The sequence below is a fragment of the Festucalex cinctus genome, chromosome 20 (assembly GCF_051991245.1).
Source record: "Festucalex cinctus isolate MCC-2025b chromosome 20, RoL_Fcin_1.0, whole genome shotgun sequence".
Lineage (NCBI taxonomy): Eukaryota > Metazoa > Chordata > Actinopteri > Syngnathiformes > Syngnathidae > Festucalex > Festucalex cinctus.
The window spans coordinates 7993600-8011474 of NC_135430.1; the positions used below are offsets into that span (position 1 = coordinate 7993600).

Sequence of the window (17875 nt, forward strand, 5' to 3'; positions counted from 1 at the left end):
GCAAACGATAATATACAGCCAGAAAACTTGTTTGAAACCTAAAGTAAAGTGTTTAAAACCTAATGTGAAACCCAAATTGGAGTTTTATAACCTAATTTGAAACTCCATACCCTAGTTTAAAGCACTAAATTGAAACGCTAGCCCATGTTTAAAAAGCTTAAAGGAACATAAGACTTTTGAAAATCGAACCAGCTATTCTGTGAAATGGTTAATTTCAACTCTTCCCTGAAAAAATTGCCAAATCATGTTGAGCGATTATAATTTGATAGCACTTTTTCTGAATATTTTTTCGTTAAGTACTGCATCGGGCATTTTGGTCATTCACGTAATCATCGTGACGTATCGCGTGCGTAAAATACACATTGAATGACGTGGCTGCCAGTGGCGAGATAGAACTCACAAGGATTTATCACGTCCCACGGCGGACATCAAAGGTGGAATTACACTTTACAACAAAGAAGCACTTCTTCAAAAGCAATACAGCCAAAGGAGGACTCAAAGATTTGTTTCCAACCGAAAGCCGGATAAAACTGGCAGATCGCGCCGCTGGTGAGTCAAAGTGGATGGTAAATATCCAGGTGACTTGTATTCTGCTCGGCTAAGCTACATGTCATGATGTGCTAAGCACGCTTTAGCCCACATTAGGAGCGGCCACCCCCCACTGTGTGACATACTTTCAAACGTCATTATTCTGGTTTATATCAAAATAAATCTACTAAAAATCACATCTCAAATCATCCACAAAGGCTCATGCATTCAATTAATTCCCAAAGACTAAAACAAAGGACATGTTTGCTGTAATTATAGTTAGTTTTAGTTACTTTTGTAAACATAATATCTAGTTTCAGTTAGTTTAAAAGTATTTTTGTTTTTATTTTATTTCGGTAACAATATTGTTTTTTGAATTTTAGTTTTAGTTTTTTCATTAGTTTTAGTTAACTAAAATAACCTTTAATGGCACCAGTTTTTTGATACCCTCCTTTCTTACTTTGACCATCTCCAAACATTTTTATTTTGTATATTTTATTTGAACTGACTCAAATGGATTTTTCGCATATGTCGCGGGCCACTGAAAAATGGACGACGGGCCGCAAATGGCCCCCGGGCCGTGGTTTAGACACCATTGTTTTAGATGATTAATAAGTGTCGTATTGCTTTAATTTAAAACCCAAACCATAATTTCATAAAATCCTGGTTTTTATACCCCAATTTGAAACATAATCCTATTTGTAAACCCTATTTTGAACTCTCAACTCTAGCCTTAATTTGAAACCCTGCCCCTAGCATAAAAGCCTTATTTTGAAATCCAAACCCTAGTTTGAAAACATAGTTTTAAATTTTAATCCTAGTTTTAATCATAATTTGAAAGAGTAACTCTATCTTGAAACCCTCATTTGAAACCAAACCCCTGACCGCTTTTCAGTTGTCCAATGTCACTGTGAGGCCAAGTGAGCCATATTTTATTTAATCCGCTCGGCCGCACGCTCACCTTTGTTGTCCCGCAGGGTGAAGTTGAGATTTCCGGCCACGGTGGCGTCCAAGGCGAAGTAGAAGCGGTGACCGCTCTGAGGCTCATCCTTGTCCACGCCGCTCACCGTCTGGATCACCTGACATGCCACAACAACACACAAGCACCATCTTCAGTCCACAAAACGCCATCGCAGATGGTTTCCAACATGCCCAAATTTGGCGCCATAATCACTGTTTGGAAGTGAAGGAGTAGGGCTGAAAGCAATGGTGAAGGTTGGTTTAAAAAAAACAAAAGTGTGGGGGTAAACGCTGTACAAGCATGGCAAGGCGCCCGCAAACGACAGGCTTGACAATGGCCGTCAAAGTGGGCGTCGCTGACTCATTCCCAACAAATCAAATAAATTCATTCATTAAAAAAGGGAACTCGCTGCACACGTTTTCATCATCATTTTTCATCATTTAACAATCCAATTATTATCAAGATGGCATTTGACGCACAAACTTGAAACCCTAACATCGGCATCAAAACACCAATTTGAAACCCGACCTTTGAAACCGCAATCCAGCCTTGATACCTCAATTTGAAACCCCAATGTATCATCATCAAATCATAATTTAACCCCAATTTAAGATTTAGACTTCAAACCATAATTTGAAACCCCAATTTCAGATTCACTCACTAATTAAAAACCCCAATTTGGACTTCAAACTAGTGTTGTTACGATAACGGGGTTTTTTTTGCCTCCGATACCGATTCCGATACCAAGTTTGATACCATACCGATACCTAAGGGTTTTTTTTCTCAACATGAAAAAGCTGATTGATTACTTTCCCTTTGAGATGGTAACCATTGTCTGAAATGCTCCTCCTGGCTTGCAGATACCCTGATCCAAAAACCCTTTCAAGGCTTTCACTCTATAAATCCGACTGCCGATGAGCACGTACGAACGCGTCTGCGTCAATCACATGCGCGCATTCGGTTTGTTTATCGGCGACGGCGCCGATACGGATTAGCCGAGACCGAACCGACACGGGTGTAACCTAATGTTGTGACAGCTCGCCTAAAGCCGCCATTCAGCGGGCTGATCAACTGTCTCATGGAAATGGAACGCACCGCTGAGAACAGGAGGAGGAGGAGGAGGAGGCGGCCTGTACACAATTTGAACCTTTTGATGTCCTTTGAGTGGCAACGACGGCTCGGGCGGCTTATCTGCCGGAAAGCTTCGGCGGCGGCGGGGGAAACCCCCCTCCCCCCGACTGTAAATCACGACTTAAATCAAACACTTTGTAATGTATAATGCCTTTCATTAGCGCGCCTCTGATGCAAGGCGGCGGGTGAGAAGCTTTTTGCCGAGGAATCCTCTAATGGGCCGAGCGGCGGGGGAGGGGCTGTTGGTGGATGGAGCCGCAAATTTGCCTGACTGACGAGGCCCGCGAGTGGAATCTGAAGGAGTTGGATTTTTAGCGATGGCAGTGTGAGATTGCGCCTCGCTGTAACGTCTCACTTTCGGATTTAATGACATCATTGGCAAATTGTGACATAACAACTGATCATCAATTTCGCTTAAGATGCAAAATATCAGCCGATCCGATCAGATCTAAAAAAAAATGGTCAGCAGATCCACTTTCTCGAAAGACAACGAAACAATTGTTTCAAGCCTTATGCATGCTTTCAAACCCTAATCCAGTCTTGATACCTTAATTGAAAGCAAAAAAACATTGTTTGAAACCCTAACTTTAGCTCCGATCCCTCATTTGAAACACCAAACATAGCTTCACACCATAAATCAAAATCCGAACCATTTTGATGTGGAAACCCTAACCATGGATTCACACCGTCATTTTAAATTCCTAACCCACGTTTACCCTAATGCTCTCTCGAAACACCAATTTGAAACCGTAACTTTGGCTTGAAATCCAAATTTGAAACATAACACTGGAATTAAATCCCAATTCTAAATCATAACCGGAAGTGGAAACCCTAACACTGGCTTGAAACCAAATTTGAACCCTGGCTTAACACCATAATTTGAGACCCTCACCCTGGCTTGAAACACCAACTCGGAGATGAAACCTAACCCTGGCTTCAAACCCTAATTTGAAAGTAGTACTACTGTCCTTGCTCGAAACACTACTTTGAAACCATAACTTTGGCTTGACACCCAGATTTGAAACATCACAACTGGAGTTAAATCCCAATTCTAAATCATAACCAGAAGTGGAAACCCGAACACTGGCTTGAAACCAAATTTGAAAATTTGAAACCCCAACCCTGACTTCAGACCATAATTTGAAACCGTAATCTGATCCGCTAACGAGGCTTGACACCTGAATTTGAATAACCCGGACTTGAAACCGTAATTTGAACGTCTTACCATGCCTATATAAGAATAACAGAACCTTCTGGTACCCGTTTTGACCAGTGGAAAAGCACCAATAGCGACAAGCGCGATTACCGGCAACACCTCAAGTCTCACATTTTGTTCCCAAATCACGACGGCGTTTACATCATCACGTCGGTGACATTTACAGGAAGGCGCCAAAGCGAGTAAACACGATTAATGAACGTTTCTGCTTAATTAATCGTTGCGCCGCCGTGTCGCCGAGCGCTTACAAGACAAAAGTGACAATTTGCGTTAATGAGGCGATAAAGTTAAACGGCGCCGCCATTATGGACTTGATGTACGACGGCCCACAAAAGTGCCCCGTGAACCCTTCGCGCCTAATTAGGACATATGCAGCGCTAGCATGCCACAACGTCAAATCAGACGATGCTAATTGACAGGTGCGAGTCACAACAACCTCAACGTGTTCATGCATCAGTCACTACAGCAGACGCATCAGTCACTACAGCAGACGCTCGTCGTGCCACTAACGACTGACTGGCCTTAAAACCAAGAGGGCCGAGTGAATGCCCTGACAAATGCAGCAGAAAAGGAAAATCTCTTGCCACTGTAGTGACTGATACGCAACAGTGACAGCAAGCCACATTCATAAAGAAGAAAACAACTTTTTAAAGGCTGGGGACTCTAGTGACAACTCTAGTGATGGACAACAAAACGAACATAAAAAAAAAAAAAAATCAAGACTTGTCCACTGTAGTGACTGATGCGCAATTACTAAAAAGAACAAAAAATGAATAGTAGTCCACTGTAGTGACTGATGTAGAACTACTAAAAAATAACCAACAATTAATAGGTGTCCACTGTAGTGACTGATACAGGACTACTAAAATATTGTAAAACAAATGAACAGTAGTCCACTGTAGTGACTGATGTGGAACTATTAACTCTTTGACTGCCAGCCATTTTCGGAAAAGGTAACCCCTATACTGCCAGCTGATTTACAGAATTTTACCGATCTTTCAAGCTCCACAGAAAATGTTGTGTTAGGACTATGGAAACGCGGATACTACCAAATGAAAGATTGAAGTCTCATCTTTCATCTAAAAAAAAAAAAAGTTTGTTTCTACCTTATTCGGATCTTCAGTAATCAACAATAGAAAACACCTTCGTTTCACCCAATCCTCTATTTTCTTCCAAAATACGGAGAAATCAAGCTTTTTGTGAAACGATGTTATTTCATGCACTCTAGTGAATTTGGCACTTTTTTTTTTTGCATGAGTGATTCTACAAACACCTAAACTTCTATAAAACACTACCCCAACAATAAAAAATGTTTTTTGATTGCAAAATAACAGTTTATTTACATGCAACAGTAGCAATCCGAACAAACAATTTGGAAAACTCTTTGCAAACTATTTACACGTGCGCAACAGTTTTTGTCAGTCTGCTTCTGCATGGACTGATTTGCGTAGAGGTTGGTATGATGAACGATGTGCTGGAGAAGTTCATCCGTGATGAAGAGCTCCAGGATGTCAGCTGGCAGGTGGGAATTCAGCTCTGCTGCAGCATCCCTTGGTCCTGGTTTTGCAGCAAAGGGGAAGATGGTTGGCTGCCAGCCGAATTCATCAACTTCAAGCCAGCCAGAATCTTTGGGATCTGCAAATATACATTTCAATATCATATATTATTTTAGAGCACTGTGATGCAATGTGTGTGTGTGTGTGTGCATGTTTACCTTTTTTTCTTCGATGTATTGGTTGATGCACATTCTGTAAATTATAGAAGAAGTTTACCATCAAATATTGTATTAGAGCTGTGGAGAATCTTTTTTTTTTTTCTTTTTACCTTTGTTCTGCTCACTGTGAGAAGGGTCACTTTGGGCCCTATGAGGGGGAGCTTGTTGCGGTGTATTGAAAACGTTTTTTTTTTACCTTTCTTTGTCGTAGAACCAGCGGTCGGACGTTGCTGTGAGCACGATCTATAAAATATACATTCACGTTTGTATAGGTAATAGATGTTCTAGTGTATATCAGCACATTTACACACGCTGCTAGCAGATCGCCGAAAAGTTAGTAAAGTAATCTTACTAGCAATCTCTTAGCATGTTAGCGCTTACCTTCACGTTCTTTGGAAGACTGTCCAAGACTGTCTTGCATCAGACCCATAGTACTCGTCATCGTCCGATGAAACGTCATCTGTGCAGACGTGCTCAGTTGTGCACCACTTTTCTCCGGTGTTAGCATCGCTAGCCGGTGCGGCCTTAGGACGTTATTAGCATCGCTAGCCGGTGGGGCCTTCGGACGTGGTCGAAACGGCCGCGTCACCGCTTCAACTATGACTTAACTCCGTCATCACTGTGCTCTTGAGCACTGGTCGATGCTTTTGAGCTTTGAAAATAAGGATCAAGCGTGAGCTGATTGCCATCTGTAGCCTTTTTGACTCCCTTAGCCAAGTTAGCCATTCTCTCCCCCTCAACACTCTAGGGGGTTGAATAATAGTCAACTGTAGTGACTTATTTGGAACTATTAAAAAAATAAATAAATAAATAGTAGTCCACTTTAGTGACTGATGTAGAACTCTTTTTAAAAAAAAAAAAAAAAAAAAAAAAAAAAAAGAACCAACAATGAATATGAGTCCACTGTAGTGACTGATATAGAACAACTAAAAAAAATGTAAAAAATGAATAGTAGTACACTGTAGTGACACTATTAAAAAGAAGCGGGGTGTGGGGGAGTTTGATATAAAAGTCAACTGTAATGACTCATTTGGAACTATTAAAAAAGAACAAAAATAAATAAATAGTAGTCCACTGTAGTACCTGATGTAGAACTAATAAAATTAAAAAAAACAAAAATGAATAGGCGTCCACTGTAGTGACTGATGTGCAACAACTAAAAAGAAAAAACTGAATAGGTGTCCACTATAGTGACTGATATAGGGCTAATAAAAATATATATATATTTTAATGAAAAGTAGTCCACTGTAGTGACTGATGTGGAACTATTAAAAAGAACCGGGTGGGGGGCGCTGGGGAGGGGAAATAAATAATAGTCAACTGTAGTGACTCATTTGGAACTATTAAAAAATAAAAATAAATAAATAGTAGTAGACTGTAGTGACTGATAAGGAACTATTAAAAATAACAACAAAAAAGAAATAGTTGTCCAGTGTAGTGACAGATGTGCAACACTGACATTGTGGCTCTTGCATGAAGAAAAAAAATAATAATAAATTGCAGTCATGCTGCAAAACGTGAACACATGAGCTCATTCAAAACATTTCACGTTGTTTTTCATGCCAAAAGAGTCACGGAAAGACTCGAGGGGGAAAAAGAAAAATCCGCAGGGAGCTTGTCATCATTCATGCATGAATGGGTTAAAAAAGTGACCTATTTAATTCCTGAATATTATGCAAATAATATGCCTGGACATTAATAATTCTCTTCCCCGCACTGCTTGGAAATGGTGAAAGGTGGCGAAGGCGCGATTCAACCACACATTCGACCACAAGGAGCAGCATCATCAACATTAAATTGGAGCGAAAAGTGGGACATAAACAGTTGAATTCTTAAAAAACATTCAATATCTAAATAAGCTATATATCGACTTGGTCTCTGTTCTCCTTAATTTAATATCTAAAACAGCTTTTCTCTTATTGTGACGGCTCCACTGAAATTTATGGGCCGTCGAAAGAGCGACTTGAGTCGGGTACATTTTTTTTTCTACCACAATGGTGACGTGACACGATCTTGCGACCGCGCACACTGAGAGGGACTGAGCAGCACGAATAAACGAGTGAGTCTCAATGTATAATATACATACAGTAAAGTTAATACATTAAACCCCCCCCCCCCCCCCAAAAAAAAACAATGACAGATTTTAAAGAAAGACCTATGTGCCCCAATTTAGCATTTTCCTTAAAATTGCATGAAATGAATGGCAGTTTTCTATTGTTGTCATTTTTAGCTCCTGATGCTAAAACAGTGACAAGTGTACAAAAACTAATTTTGAAATATGTTATGCATCAAAACGTAGGAAAAAAATTTGATTTTATAATGTCATTACTGTATGTTTTTATAAGTACAATATTATAGTTCTAAAGACATTCTAAAGACAATTGGGTCAAAGGTAACTATTTTGGATCAAAAATGGATTGATTCACTTATTGGTTCAATTTGATCCACATTTCTGGGTTGTTTTATACCAAATGACCCAATGTTTGACCCAAAGTTGGGTCAAATTGACCCACGTAGTGGCTCAGACCCAACTTTATTGGTTGTTATACACAAAATGACCCAATTTCTGACCCAAAGGTGGGTCAATTTGACCCAAGTAGAGGATGCGACCTAACTTTCTGGGTTGTTTTATAGAAAAATGACCCAATTTCTGACCAAAGTAGAAGATCTGACCCAACATTCTGGGTAGTTTATGGACAAATGTTTGACCAAAGTTGGGTCAATTTGACCCAAGTGAGAGGATCTGTGCATTTTGACTCATGATTGGCTCGTTTTTAAGAGCGCATAATGTATGAGCAGCATGCTCCATGTGCTAAGTGCCTTACGCTAACTTCCGTTGTGATTTGATGCTCTCTAAACAAAAGTGACATTGAAAGACACGAGCGCATGAGTGGAAATCCCGACCATCAGCCCCCCCCAAAAAGCCAATTATCTTGCAGCTCGACGTCTTTAATGAAGCTTAATAAATAGTTTCCGAAGACGCGACAACATTCTTAGCAGGATGCGCCACCAGTTCTGAAGTGAGCCAGAAGCATCTCATCTGACAGATAACACGCCCGAGTGCCTTCTTTGACATCAGCAAAGAAAGGAAACACCTCCAGTCTCGTTAGAATATTCTAATGTGTATTATCAGACGCAGGCGAGCACCTTTTGAAGCAAACGCAAATCTCACTCGGGCCCCGCTTGGCAGTCGCAAAGATCAAGGCGGCGCGTGAAACTCGAGCAAAGAGTATAAATAAGCGAGGCATCAAATAGGTGGCACTTATCGCCGTGGCGATATGACAGCTGTCGCAGGGGTTTGCCGACGGAGGACGCGCGGGGGCCCGGCGGGTTTCGCACCCTTCGCTGCGCCATCCACGCCCTCAACATCACCCAAGATGTGACACCCGTGACGCCGCGCGCTGACACGTCGGCGCCTCCGCCGACGGCCTCGTTCGCCCGTCTCGTTTGATGTCGATTCCGCGAGCTTTGCCTCGCCGTCCCGCAGCGTGTGTGATCCGCCCATCTCCCGACGAGATGATGTTTTGTCTTTTTATAGCTCGCACGGCGGCGCCTTTTCGCACGCCTCGACATGTTTGTTTTCACCTCTCACCTTGCGGGACGAAGTGATAATTTGGACGGATGCGCTAGGACATCATCAGTCGCGATTGATACGGAAGTGAGGAGTGAAGTTGCGATGTGATGCTAAGAAAATGTGTTGAGCAGAGGTGGCAAAAGTACTTGCACTCGACACTTAAGAAGAAGTAAAGATACATGAAAAAAAACGGGACGTGAGTAAAAGAAAAGCAAATTCTGTCAATTTACACTGCAGAAATTACTGCGTACACACAAAATGAGCTCTTCAAATTTGGTGGGCAAAAACTATTGATAAAAAGCCTTTTTAATTAGGTGATTAACTGTGATTGACCAACAATTAAAGATGTGATTAATCTGATGAAAAATGTAATCATTTGACAGCTCTATTAAGTACAAAAGTAACTTTTGGTAACTTGGCACAACTGCCTCACAACAAGAAGCGAAAAAAGCAACTGCTCTCAAAAAGACTTTCTACAGCTTTGACTAACAAAAATCAAAAATGCCATCAGGTAATGCCAACAACAACAACAACAAAAAATACACCATATTTCAAACCAGTCCTAGAAATTTGGAATGCTGCAGATGGTGGTATTAACCACAAATGATCGTATATTTGCCATTTCTTTTATTATGCAACTTTATTGGCAAAGAAAATCAGAGTAAGTTAATAAAGTTAGTAACTATTAAATTAGTTAGAAAATATTCGACGACGACAAGCTACTCATCGTCTGTCGGGTGGAATCTTGGCTAGCTCGCCACATTTATCGGGTGGTACCCTGGCTAGCTCGCCACATTCAGCTGCTAACTGTTCTCACATTGTTCAAGTTGGTATCCAACCTCATATATATATATTCATGTGACGTCACGGCAAGCGCTCAACACTAGATGTGGGACAGGAAGTAATTTCCTCATAGGAAAGAGCTGAGAAAATGCAGAAGTTTTGTGCTGTTTATGGCTGTACCATACGGTCTAATCGAGAAAAACATAACAGCTAATTTCGCGACACGAAAGTAGCAACCCATAAATGTGAATTTAAAAAAAAAATACGAAAGAAGAGGGCAGACCTGGATTAAAAACTTTCGTCAGAAATCCGGAGGAGCAAAGTTGGACAATGCTCGTATATGCAGTGATCACTTTGTGAAAGGTAATGAAACTACTTACATAGCTGAATAAAACTCTCAACAGGCCAGTGTGATACTACAGGAAACATAGTTAACTGCGATAATAGTCTGTGGAGTTTGTTCTACAGCTTGTGTGTCCATGCCAGCTTTTAACAATGCTAGCTATGTTAGCTATCACAACGAGTGGTTCTTAAATAGAGGTCCTTCTTCCTGGAAGGCCACACAACATATGTTAGACCTCTAAGAATGGTTAACCTAGCAACACATAGAAAATAGCAGGGAAAGTAACAGTTAGCCAGCTAGCTTGTAGCCTGATGCCAGACAATGGTACCTTTGTGTACATTTGAGTTGAAAAGAGATGTTTAGTCACCCGACCAAAAACGAGACGGCAGTCATTTAGTGCTTCTTTTGATCCAAGTTCGCTGAACCAACCACACACAAAATAGTTGTAAGCCTGCAGGCATTTATACGCCTTCATTTGGCTAGCGGTGTAGTACGAATGTCTGGAAGACGAGGTAGTTCGCGATGTCGATTGCCTCCACACCAGGCAAATCCGACACGTGTTAGGAAAAATCTCTTTTCCTCAGAGTGTAAGGATCATATCCAACATATTTGAGCCTCTGAGCTACGTCCAGGCTCACCCGACGCTTTTGCATAGTCGGTTTCCATCATTTTCAATGGGCCTTCCCTACTTCCTGACCACCAGTTGAATTTCGCACGCCGCCGAAATCAGGTAATTTCAACTCACCTATTGTTGCCATCAACACCATCCGAAAATCACGTTCAATCGTTAATTCATGAAGCAAAAAAATTGCATCATGGACTAAAATTGCATAATACAGCATTTTACATTTTAGTTTAATTCCCCTTTAAGTACAGTAAAGAAGTCAGTGACGGTGAAGGGATCAAGAGTGCACCAACAAGTGCGCTCACGGATGTAACGTTCGCACCAAACCGGCCGCCGCCACCGTCCCCTCGGCAGCCCCCGCCGGGCCTTGCCGTCATCACCCCATCACGATATCAATTAATAAAGATGGCAGACGACAGACGCCGCCGATGATCCGAGTGGGCAAGTGCGGTCCGCGGGGAGCCCAGTGCCACGAGGTTGGCCTTAATTAGGCCTGAACGATGGCAGGTTATTCCACCGATGACGCCAGCCGCACGCTCGCTCACGCCGCCTTCCCGACTGGCAAGCGATATTATTTCATCTTCGGAGCAGCCGGCGGGCGTGACAGCCAGTGGGCGGCCTAAGCGAGGGGGACACGGCCATTACCGGACCGGCGCGCCGCTCGCGCACACAAAAAGGAGCAGTTCAATTAATTAGAAATCAGGAGCCTGACACGGTGCCAGTCCGCCGGCAGCCGCAGCGGCATTTGGTCCTGGTGCAGGTAGCAGCTAGTTGTAATTCAAACGCTGTGCCTCCTATTTAAATGTCAGCTACTCCCACTTCCCCCAGCGCCCTGGATGTGTCTCGGCGCGAACATTTCATCATGAAATCTCTTTTATTGCATGCATCCGCGGCAACCGCCTCGCCCAAACACCGAGTGCAACTACTAGGAACAAACCTCGTCTCTGTCCAATTCAAATCATGCACACATATAACCTTCAAGCAGTCTTCTGTTTATGTTGCTCTCAGCTTGCATGCAGGTGAATACGGCATCGTTCATGGAGTGATTAAAGCCTGACGCAAATGACATGTACGCAGACGTTTTGGGAGAAAGGATACTAATAAATATGTTTATCATTCCGTTGTTCACATTTTGATCCTTGAAGTTCGCCATAGAAAGAAACAAAGCAAAGATTCTGAATCTTGGATTAGCAAAAATAAATAAATAAATAAATCAAATAATCAATATTGAATCGATTTTCATTTTCCAGACCAATATCGATTCATAAAACCATGAATCCATTATTTAAATCTCATTTTCCCATAAATTCTGAAGAAAATGTAATTTTAAATAAAATTTTTGTATCTTAGTGTTTTCATGAAATTTACTGTTCACATGAACTTAAAAGTATTTTCGTAGATTTATGGAAGACATGACCTATCACACTTTGACAATTCAGTATATTTATAGTTAGGGATGTCCCGATCACGTGATTGGAAACTGAGTCCCAATCATGTCATTTGCAGCTGATCGATATCAAGAGAAAATGATCGGGGTTTTCATTTTTGGCAATTTTGTTTTTATTATTATTATTTTAGGGGCTACCAAGCAACAAAATCATCCAGCGGTAAACATATTGCCAAACAAAACGTTTTATTTATTTGTATTCATTATTTTTTGCACTTCTGATGGAACCCCCAACATTACTGGGATGGTTTTGTTGAAATTTAAAAATAAATAAATTTGGAAGCACTTTTTTCCCCCCCTCCTTAATACTTTGCCGAGGAATCGGATCGGGACTCGGTATCGGCAGATGCTCAAAATCAGGTGACTCGGACTTGGGTGCAAAAAATGTGATCGGGACATCCCTATTTTTAGTTTATACTTATGATTATTGAATTAGAATTCTGAAAATGTTTTTCATTTCATCCTTGCTGATGTCAATGTTTGTGTAACACTTACGTGATTATAACACGTGTTACTTTCATTAATAAACAAAATCATTTGACCAGATAACGCCTCCGCAAAATTTACTTTATTATTAAATTTAAGATTTGCAATTTTTAATCATGACTTTGACATTTAAGAATTTATGTTCCATAATTAATTGATATCGGATTTAACTGGAGTAAATCGAATCAAATCGAAAATATGTCAGAAAATTGATTAAAAAAAAGGCAGAAAAGCAAATGTTCAAAAAGTAATCATAAAATGTCCCAAAACAAAAGAAGAAATCCCCAAATTACCATAAAATGTCCACAAAATTGCCTCCCCCCCCCAAAAAAAAACGTCAGAAAATTGATAGTAAAAAAAAAAAAAAAGGCAGAAAAAAAACCCAGCCATAAAATGTCCAAAATAATGAAGAGAGGCAGAAAATTACCACATGTGCATAAAATTGCCAAAAATGTCAGAAATGACAGCCTATCCAATTCCTTTTTGGACATCCAATACAGACTTGCTTGTGATGCTACATTATCGTGGTGTAGCTCAATATCCTATCGTGGTAGTATGTGCTTAATTGACACAGAAGTACATGAAGAAGGCAGCAATGTTGCTGTAGGCCATTCCGAAAGGCAAAAATATATCTTATCTCCTGTAAACTGCATGCTTACACGCAAATCACATAGATATTTTACAGTCGTCAAAAAGGTTCAAAGGTTAACGACGAGTTTGGCAAACAGTTTCTGACTTGCTTTCGTGTCTCTTGGTGAAAAACAACTGTGGAGCATTTTAGCGAGTCAACAAAAAGTGAGCACCGCCGACTACTTCCACTTCTTTCCTGGGACTAAACAGTCGTGGCACTATTTTCTCTTTTTTGAGGTACGTGATAGATTTCGCTTTTTTAGTGGCAATCTGGCGGTCGGCAGTTGCGCTAAAAATAGCTTTGGCATGGATGATAAACACTGCTGCTACCTCGGTACAGTTCAATACCAAGTAAATAGACTTCTTTGCTCACCATTCTGTTCCGGCTGGCCATGTTGTTGCGCTCGGGGTGACAATAGAGAGGACGCGGTGTGTGACGTAGCCCGTACTCCAAACCGATTGGCTACCGCTAGGCGAAATGCGAAAAAGTTCAATTTTTTTTTAACTTTGGCGAATATGCGAGTGTGTGGATTTTCGTCACGAATGTGCGGATTTTCGCTGCTGCGCACCGCATCCCATCGCACCAAACGCGTCCTCCACGCCGCCCCACGCACTTTCGCTCCGGTGCGCGCGAAGTCCATTGACTACAATGCAAACGCGCCGCCGAACCGCCTCCCCCCGCTTTTGGTGTGAACGCAGCATGATTGCCATTTGTCCATTCAAAATGTTACCTTCAATGTCTCAAGTTTGCCTGTAGGAGTAACGACAAGTGGCTCTTGTGCTTGGCTCGGACCTGCAGACTAAATCGTAACGCGGTCAGTCTTGTCTGGAGTGGAAGAAACGTTTTTGTGTACATTTCTTAAAGCCAACCTTGACGTTTTCTTGAAAAGAAAATTCAGTCTCTTTAATTCTTAAGTGGACGTTCATTTTTTCAACATGTGGTCACAAAATGTCAACAGGGATATCAGAAGTCCTTTATAAATCCAAAAGAAATGAAAATATTTGTCAAAGGTGATTTCCATCGTCATTTACAAGTCAAGAGTTAAGAAGGTGCCTAATTTCCGATTCTCCGCTGAAAACACGACATCCACCTTCAAGGTTGTCTGTACAAAGTAAGTGGTGCTCAGTGGCTCTTATGCTTGGTAAGATTCACAGAAACGTACTCAATGGAGGCACTCAATGGAATCTTACGACTTTATTGCTCCTTCGGATCACAAAGAAAAACAAAAACGAAGAAATATTTTAGCCACAAAGGTCATATTTGGGATTTCTAAGCTCATTATGAACAAATGTACTTTCTGTTAAATGTGCTTCAGCAGCATCAGTACAGTTGGGGCCGACGACGGTGTCACGGCTATGAGGGTCGTCACTGTGGCCCCCGGGGGCCCCAATTTGAATGACTTGGCTTCAGCGCAAGTCACACTCGCAGAAATGACGGCGGCGCCGGTGCGGGAGAAACACACAAAGCACGTATCGAACCGGAGCGCCGGCGTGAGATTGATGGATGAAAGATAGAAAGGCGCTGTCGTTGTCGGGCAATAATCATCGGTGGACAAGTGGGAAGGACGATAATCATCCAGCGGCGGCGGCGCGATGTTTGTCGATAACGGTGCTGGCTAATGAAGACGCAATGTTTACTCTAATAAATACTCTTCATCCTGAGGGTGACATGTGGATCAAACAATTTCGTTTTGGCTTCGGCTGCACTTATCAGCTTTGTTTTTTAATGATTTTTTAACAGTGAAAGAATTAAACAAAACAAGTCGTAGTGTGGCACGAAGAGATCTCACAAGCAGAAGAGACTCTGACCTGCATGCCAATGAAATCACTTGCTGTTTTTCATTTCTTATTTTTGCCACTCACATCTTGTCGTCAGACAAAGCAGTGCGCGACGCGGGTCCAAGTAACATTTAAAAAGACTCTAAGGGCCGTCATGATGCAGCCTGTCACTCTGTTCAATTGCGTCTATACATCCATCCATTTGTACATCTGTCCATCAGCCATCCATCCACATTCATCTGTCCATCCATTATCCATCCAGCCATCATCCATCCATCCATCCATCCATCCATCCATCCATCCATCCATCCGTCATCATCCATCCATCAGCCGTCTGTAGATCCATCATCTGTTCGGCCATCCATCCATATGTACATCCGTCCATCATCCATCATCCATCCAATCATCCATCAGCCATCTGTCCATCCATTGTCCATTCATCTATCTGTCAATCTATTATCCACCCGTCCATCCATCCATCTGTCTAACCATCCATCCATCAATCCATCCATCCATCAGCCATCTGTAGATAAATCATCTGTTCAGCCATCCATCCATATGTACATCTGTCCATCCATCAGCCATCTGTCCATCCACTATCCACCTATCCACCTATCCATCCATCCATCCATCCATCCATCCATCCACCTATCCAAGTGTCATCATCTGTCCATCCATCCATTCGTCCATCTGTGCATCCATCCATCCATCCATCCATCCATTATGCATCCATCCAACCATCATCCATCCATCCATCCATTATCCGTACGTCATCCATCATCTATCATCCATCTGTCCAACCATCCATCCATCCATCCATTATCTACCTATCTGTCCGTCCATCATCCATCCATCCATCCATCCATATCCATCTATCCATTCGCCTATCCATCAGTCATCATCCGCCCGTCCATCCATCAGTCATCATCCGTCCGTCCATCCATCGATTCATCCATCGATTCATCCATCCATCCATCATCTATTCATCAATCATCAGTCATCCAGCCATCCAATCATCCATCCATGTAAATATCAAAATAACAATCCTAACATATATCTTGACCTCCAACCATTCAAATATCCACCCGTCCATATCAGCTATCCATCAATCATCCATCCATCCACATGTATGAATATGTTTTTACATTTGTAAATTGTGCTGTGCAGCATTTGCCCCTCAACCGCCTCGCCAGTGCCAGTTGACAGCCCCAAACGAAAGTGACATCTCCGACGAAGCGTGAACGATAGGCGCCATTACGGCCATGACGGATGCCGCCTGACCCGTAATAGCCTCCGGTCGGTTGAGGAGGCTTATTGCGGCGGGACGTACCGAGCCTGCCATGGCGTTTTCACAGACGAGGGTTTCGTAGTCGATGGCGAAGACGGGCGCGTTGTCGTTGACGTCCAGCACGTTGATGATGGCCACGCCTTTGCCGATTTGGTTCGGGTCTTCTGAAAGGCAAAAGGAAGTCGCTTTTATGAGAGTGAGAATGATTCATCATTACAGCCACCGTGTACAGGAAATAACGCAGAGCAACTAGAAAATTGTTAGTTGGAAAAAAAAATTAAATGGCATGCACCGTGCAGTTAATATAATACCTCTTCTGTACAGTTATTGTGCAACATTACACAATAGAAATAACAAAATAATCCACAAAGTAAAAACACTACACAATGCATTATATAGTGAATAGAATGGCTCCAGTTATTCATGCTAACCACCTGCTTGCACAATAGAAATAATGCAGAACAACTAGAAATAATGCACGTAGTTAAGACAAATCTGGCATGAACCACGCAGTTTATTTGATAGCTCATCCCTCCTTCCTATCATTGAGGATAACAGCCACCTTGTACTATTGAAATAAACAAAAGAAGTCAAAATAATCCACAAAGTAAATAATAATAAAAAAAAAACGAGATAGCTCTTCCCTCCACATATTCATTACTATCGCTACTAAATGAATAGAAACAGAATGACTCAAAATAATCCACAAAGGTCAGGAAAGTAGTATCACAGCTCTGGCACACATCAGATGCTTAAAAAGCGAGGGTGACAAACAGGCAGCTCGCTTCCAACAAGTTTGACGGCAGCGGACTTGAGCTGGTTTTGCGACTTGCCGCGCCAACGCCTAAACGTCGCTGGCCGGGCGCGCCAGACGATAATTCGGCTTGGCGGGGCCGCCCGGCTGGCCCGAGATGATGCGCTGACATTCAGCGGGCTGATGCCGCGGCGACAGAAAAAGGACGCGCGGCGCCCCAGGGCCGCAGACGGGTTTTGAAACGCCAACGTCTGTGCTCGCATGGAGGCCGGCGGATGCAAACGCCGTCCAAGTGGCACCGCGTTGCACAATGTCAATGCGAAAAACGCGCTTTGAAAGGGGACATAGCGTGGACCGACATAACCTTTCTTGTGTCCTTAGAGTCCCATCCCACCCATCTTGTTTGAAATAAACAACCAAGTAAATCTCGTGTGTGTTGCATATTTTGGATTTTTTTTCTGAATCACTTATAGTGCGTGAAACATGAACATGATAAAGTGCACAAATACAAAAGAAGTCCAGGGCAGGTGCCATATGGTTATGTGATCATGCATCCCTGCCTTCAGCTATTCATGAGAACTGATAACTTGCACAATAAAAATAAATAGAACAACTA

At 42.1% G+C, this 17875-nt stretch overlaps 2 protein-coding genes across 3 annotated transcripts in view; both read right to left on the reverse strand.

Moving 5' to 3' along the window:
* Positions 1-17875, reverse strand: part of LOC144009368 (cadherin-7-like) — a 185605-nt gene that overhangs the window by 14464 nt on the left and 153266 nt on the right. For both annotated transcript variants that reach the window (XM_077509080.1, XM_077509081.1), the window contains 2 exons: positions 16548-16669; positions 1490-1607 (listed from right to left, as the gene is read on the reverse strand). In XM_077509080.1, coding sequence (XP_077365206.1) covers positions 1490-1607; positions 16548-16669 — 240 coding nt within the window. The remainder of the gene's footprint in view (positions 1-1489; positions 1608-16547; positions 16670-17875) is intronic.
* LOC144009369 (uncharacterized) lies at positions 5079-6403 on the reverse strand. Its single transcript, XM_077509082.1, has 5 exons — positions 5932-6403; positions 5747-5793; positions 5661-5711; positions 5551-5584; positions 5079-5471 (listed from the first exon to the last, which is right to left on the reverse strand). The coding sequence occupies exons 1-5, from the start codon at positions 6056-6058 to the stop codon at positions 5176-5178; spliced, it is 555 nt and encodes a 184-aa protein (XP_077365208.1). The 5' UTR covers positions 6059-6403; the 3' UTR covers positions 5079-5175.

Bases quoted from the DNA above. Each gene is read 5' to 3' on its own strand.
- LOC144009369 (XM_077509082.1), bottom strand. From the start codon at position 6,058: ATGCTAACACCGGAGAAAAGTGGTGCACAACTGAGCACGTCTGCACAG. The intron at 5,794-5,931 runs GTAAGCGCTAAC...TATATTTTATAG, and splicing joins GTCTTCCAAAGAACGTGAAG to ATCGTGCTCACAGCAACGTC. The intron at 5,712-5,746 runs GTAAAAAAAAAA...CACCGCAACAAG, and splicing joins TGGTTCTACGACAAAGAAAG to CTCCCCCTCATAGGGCCCAA.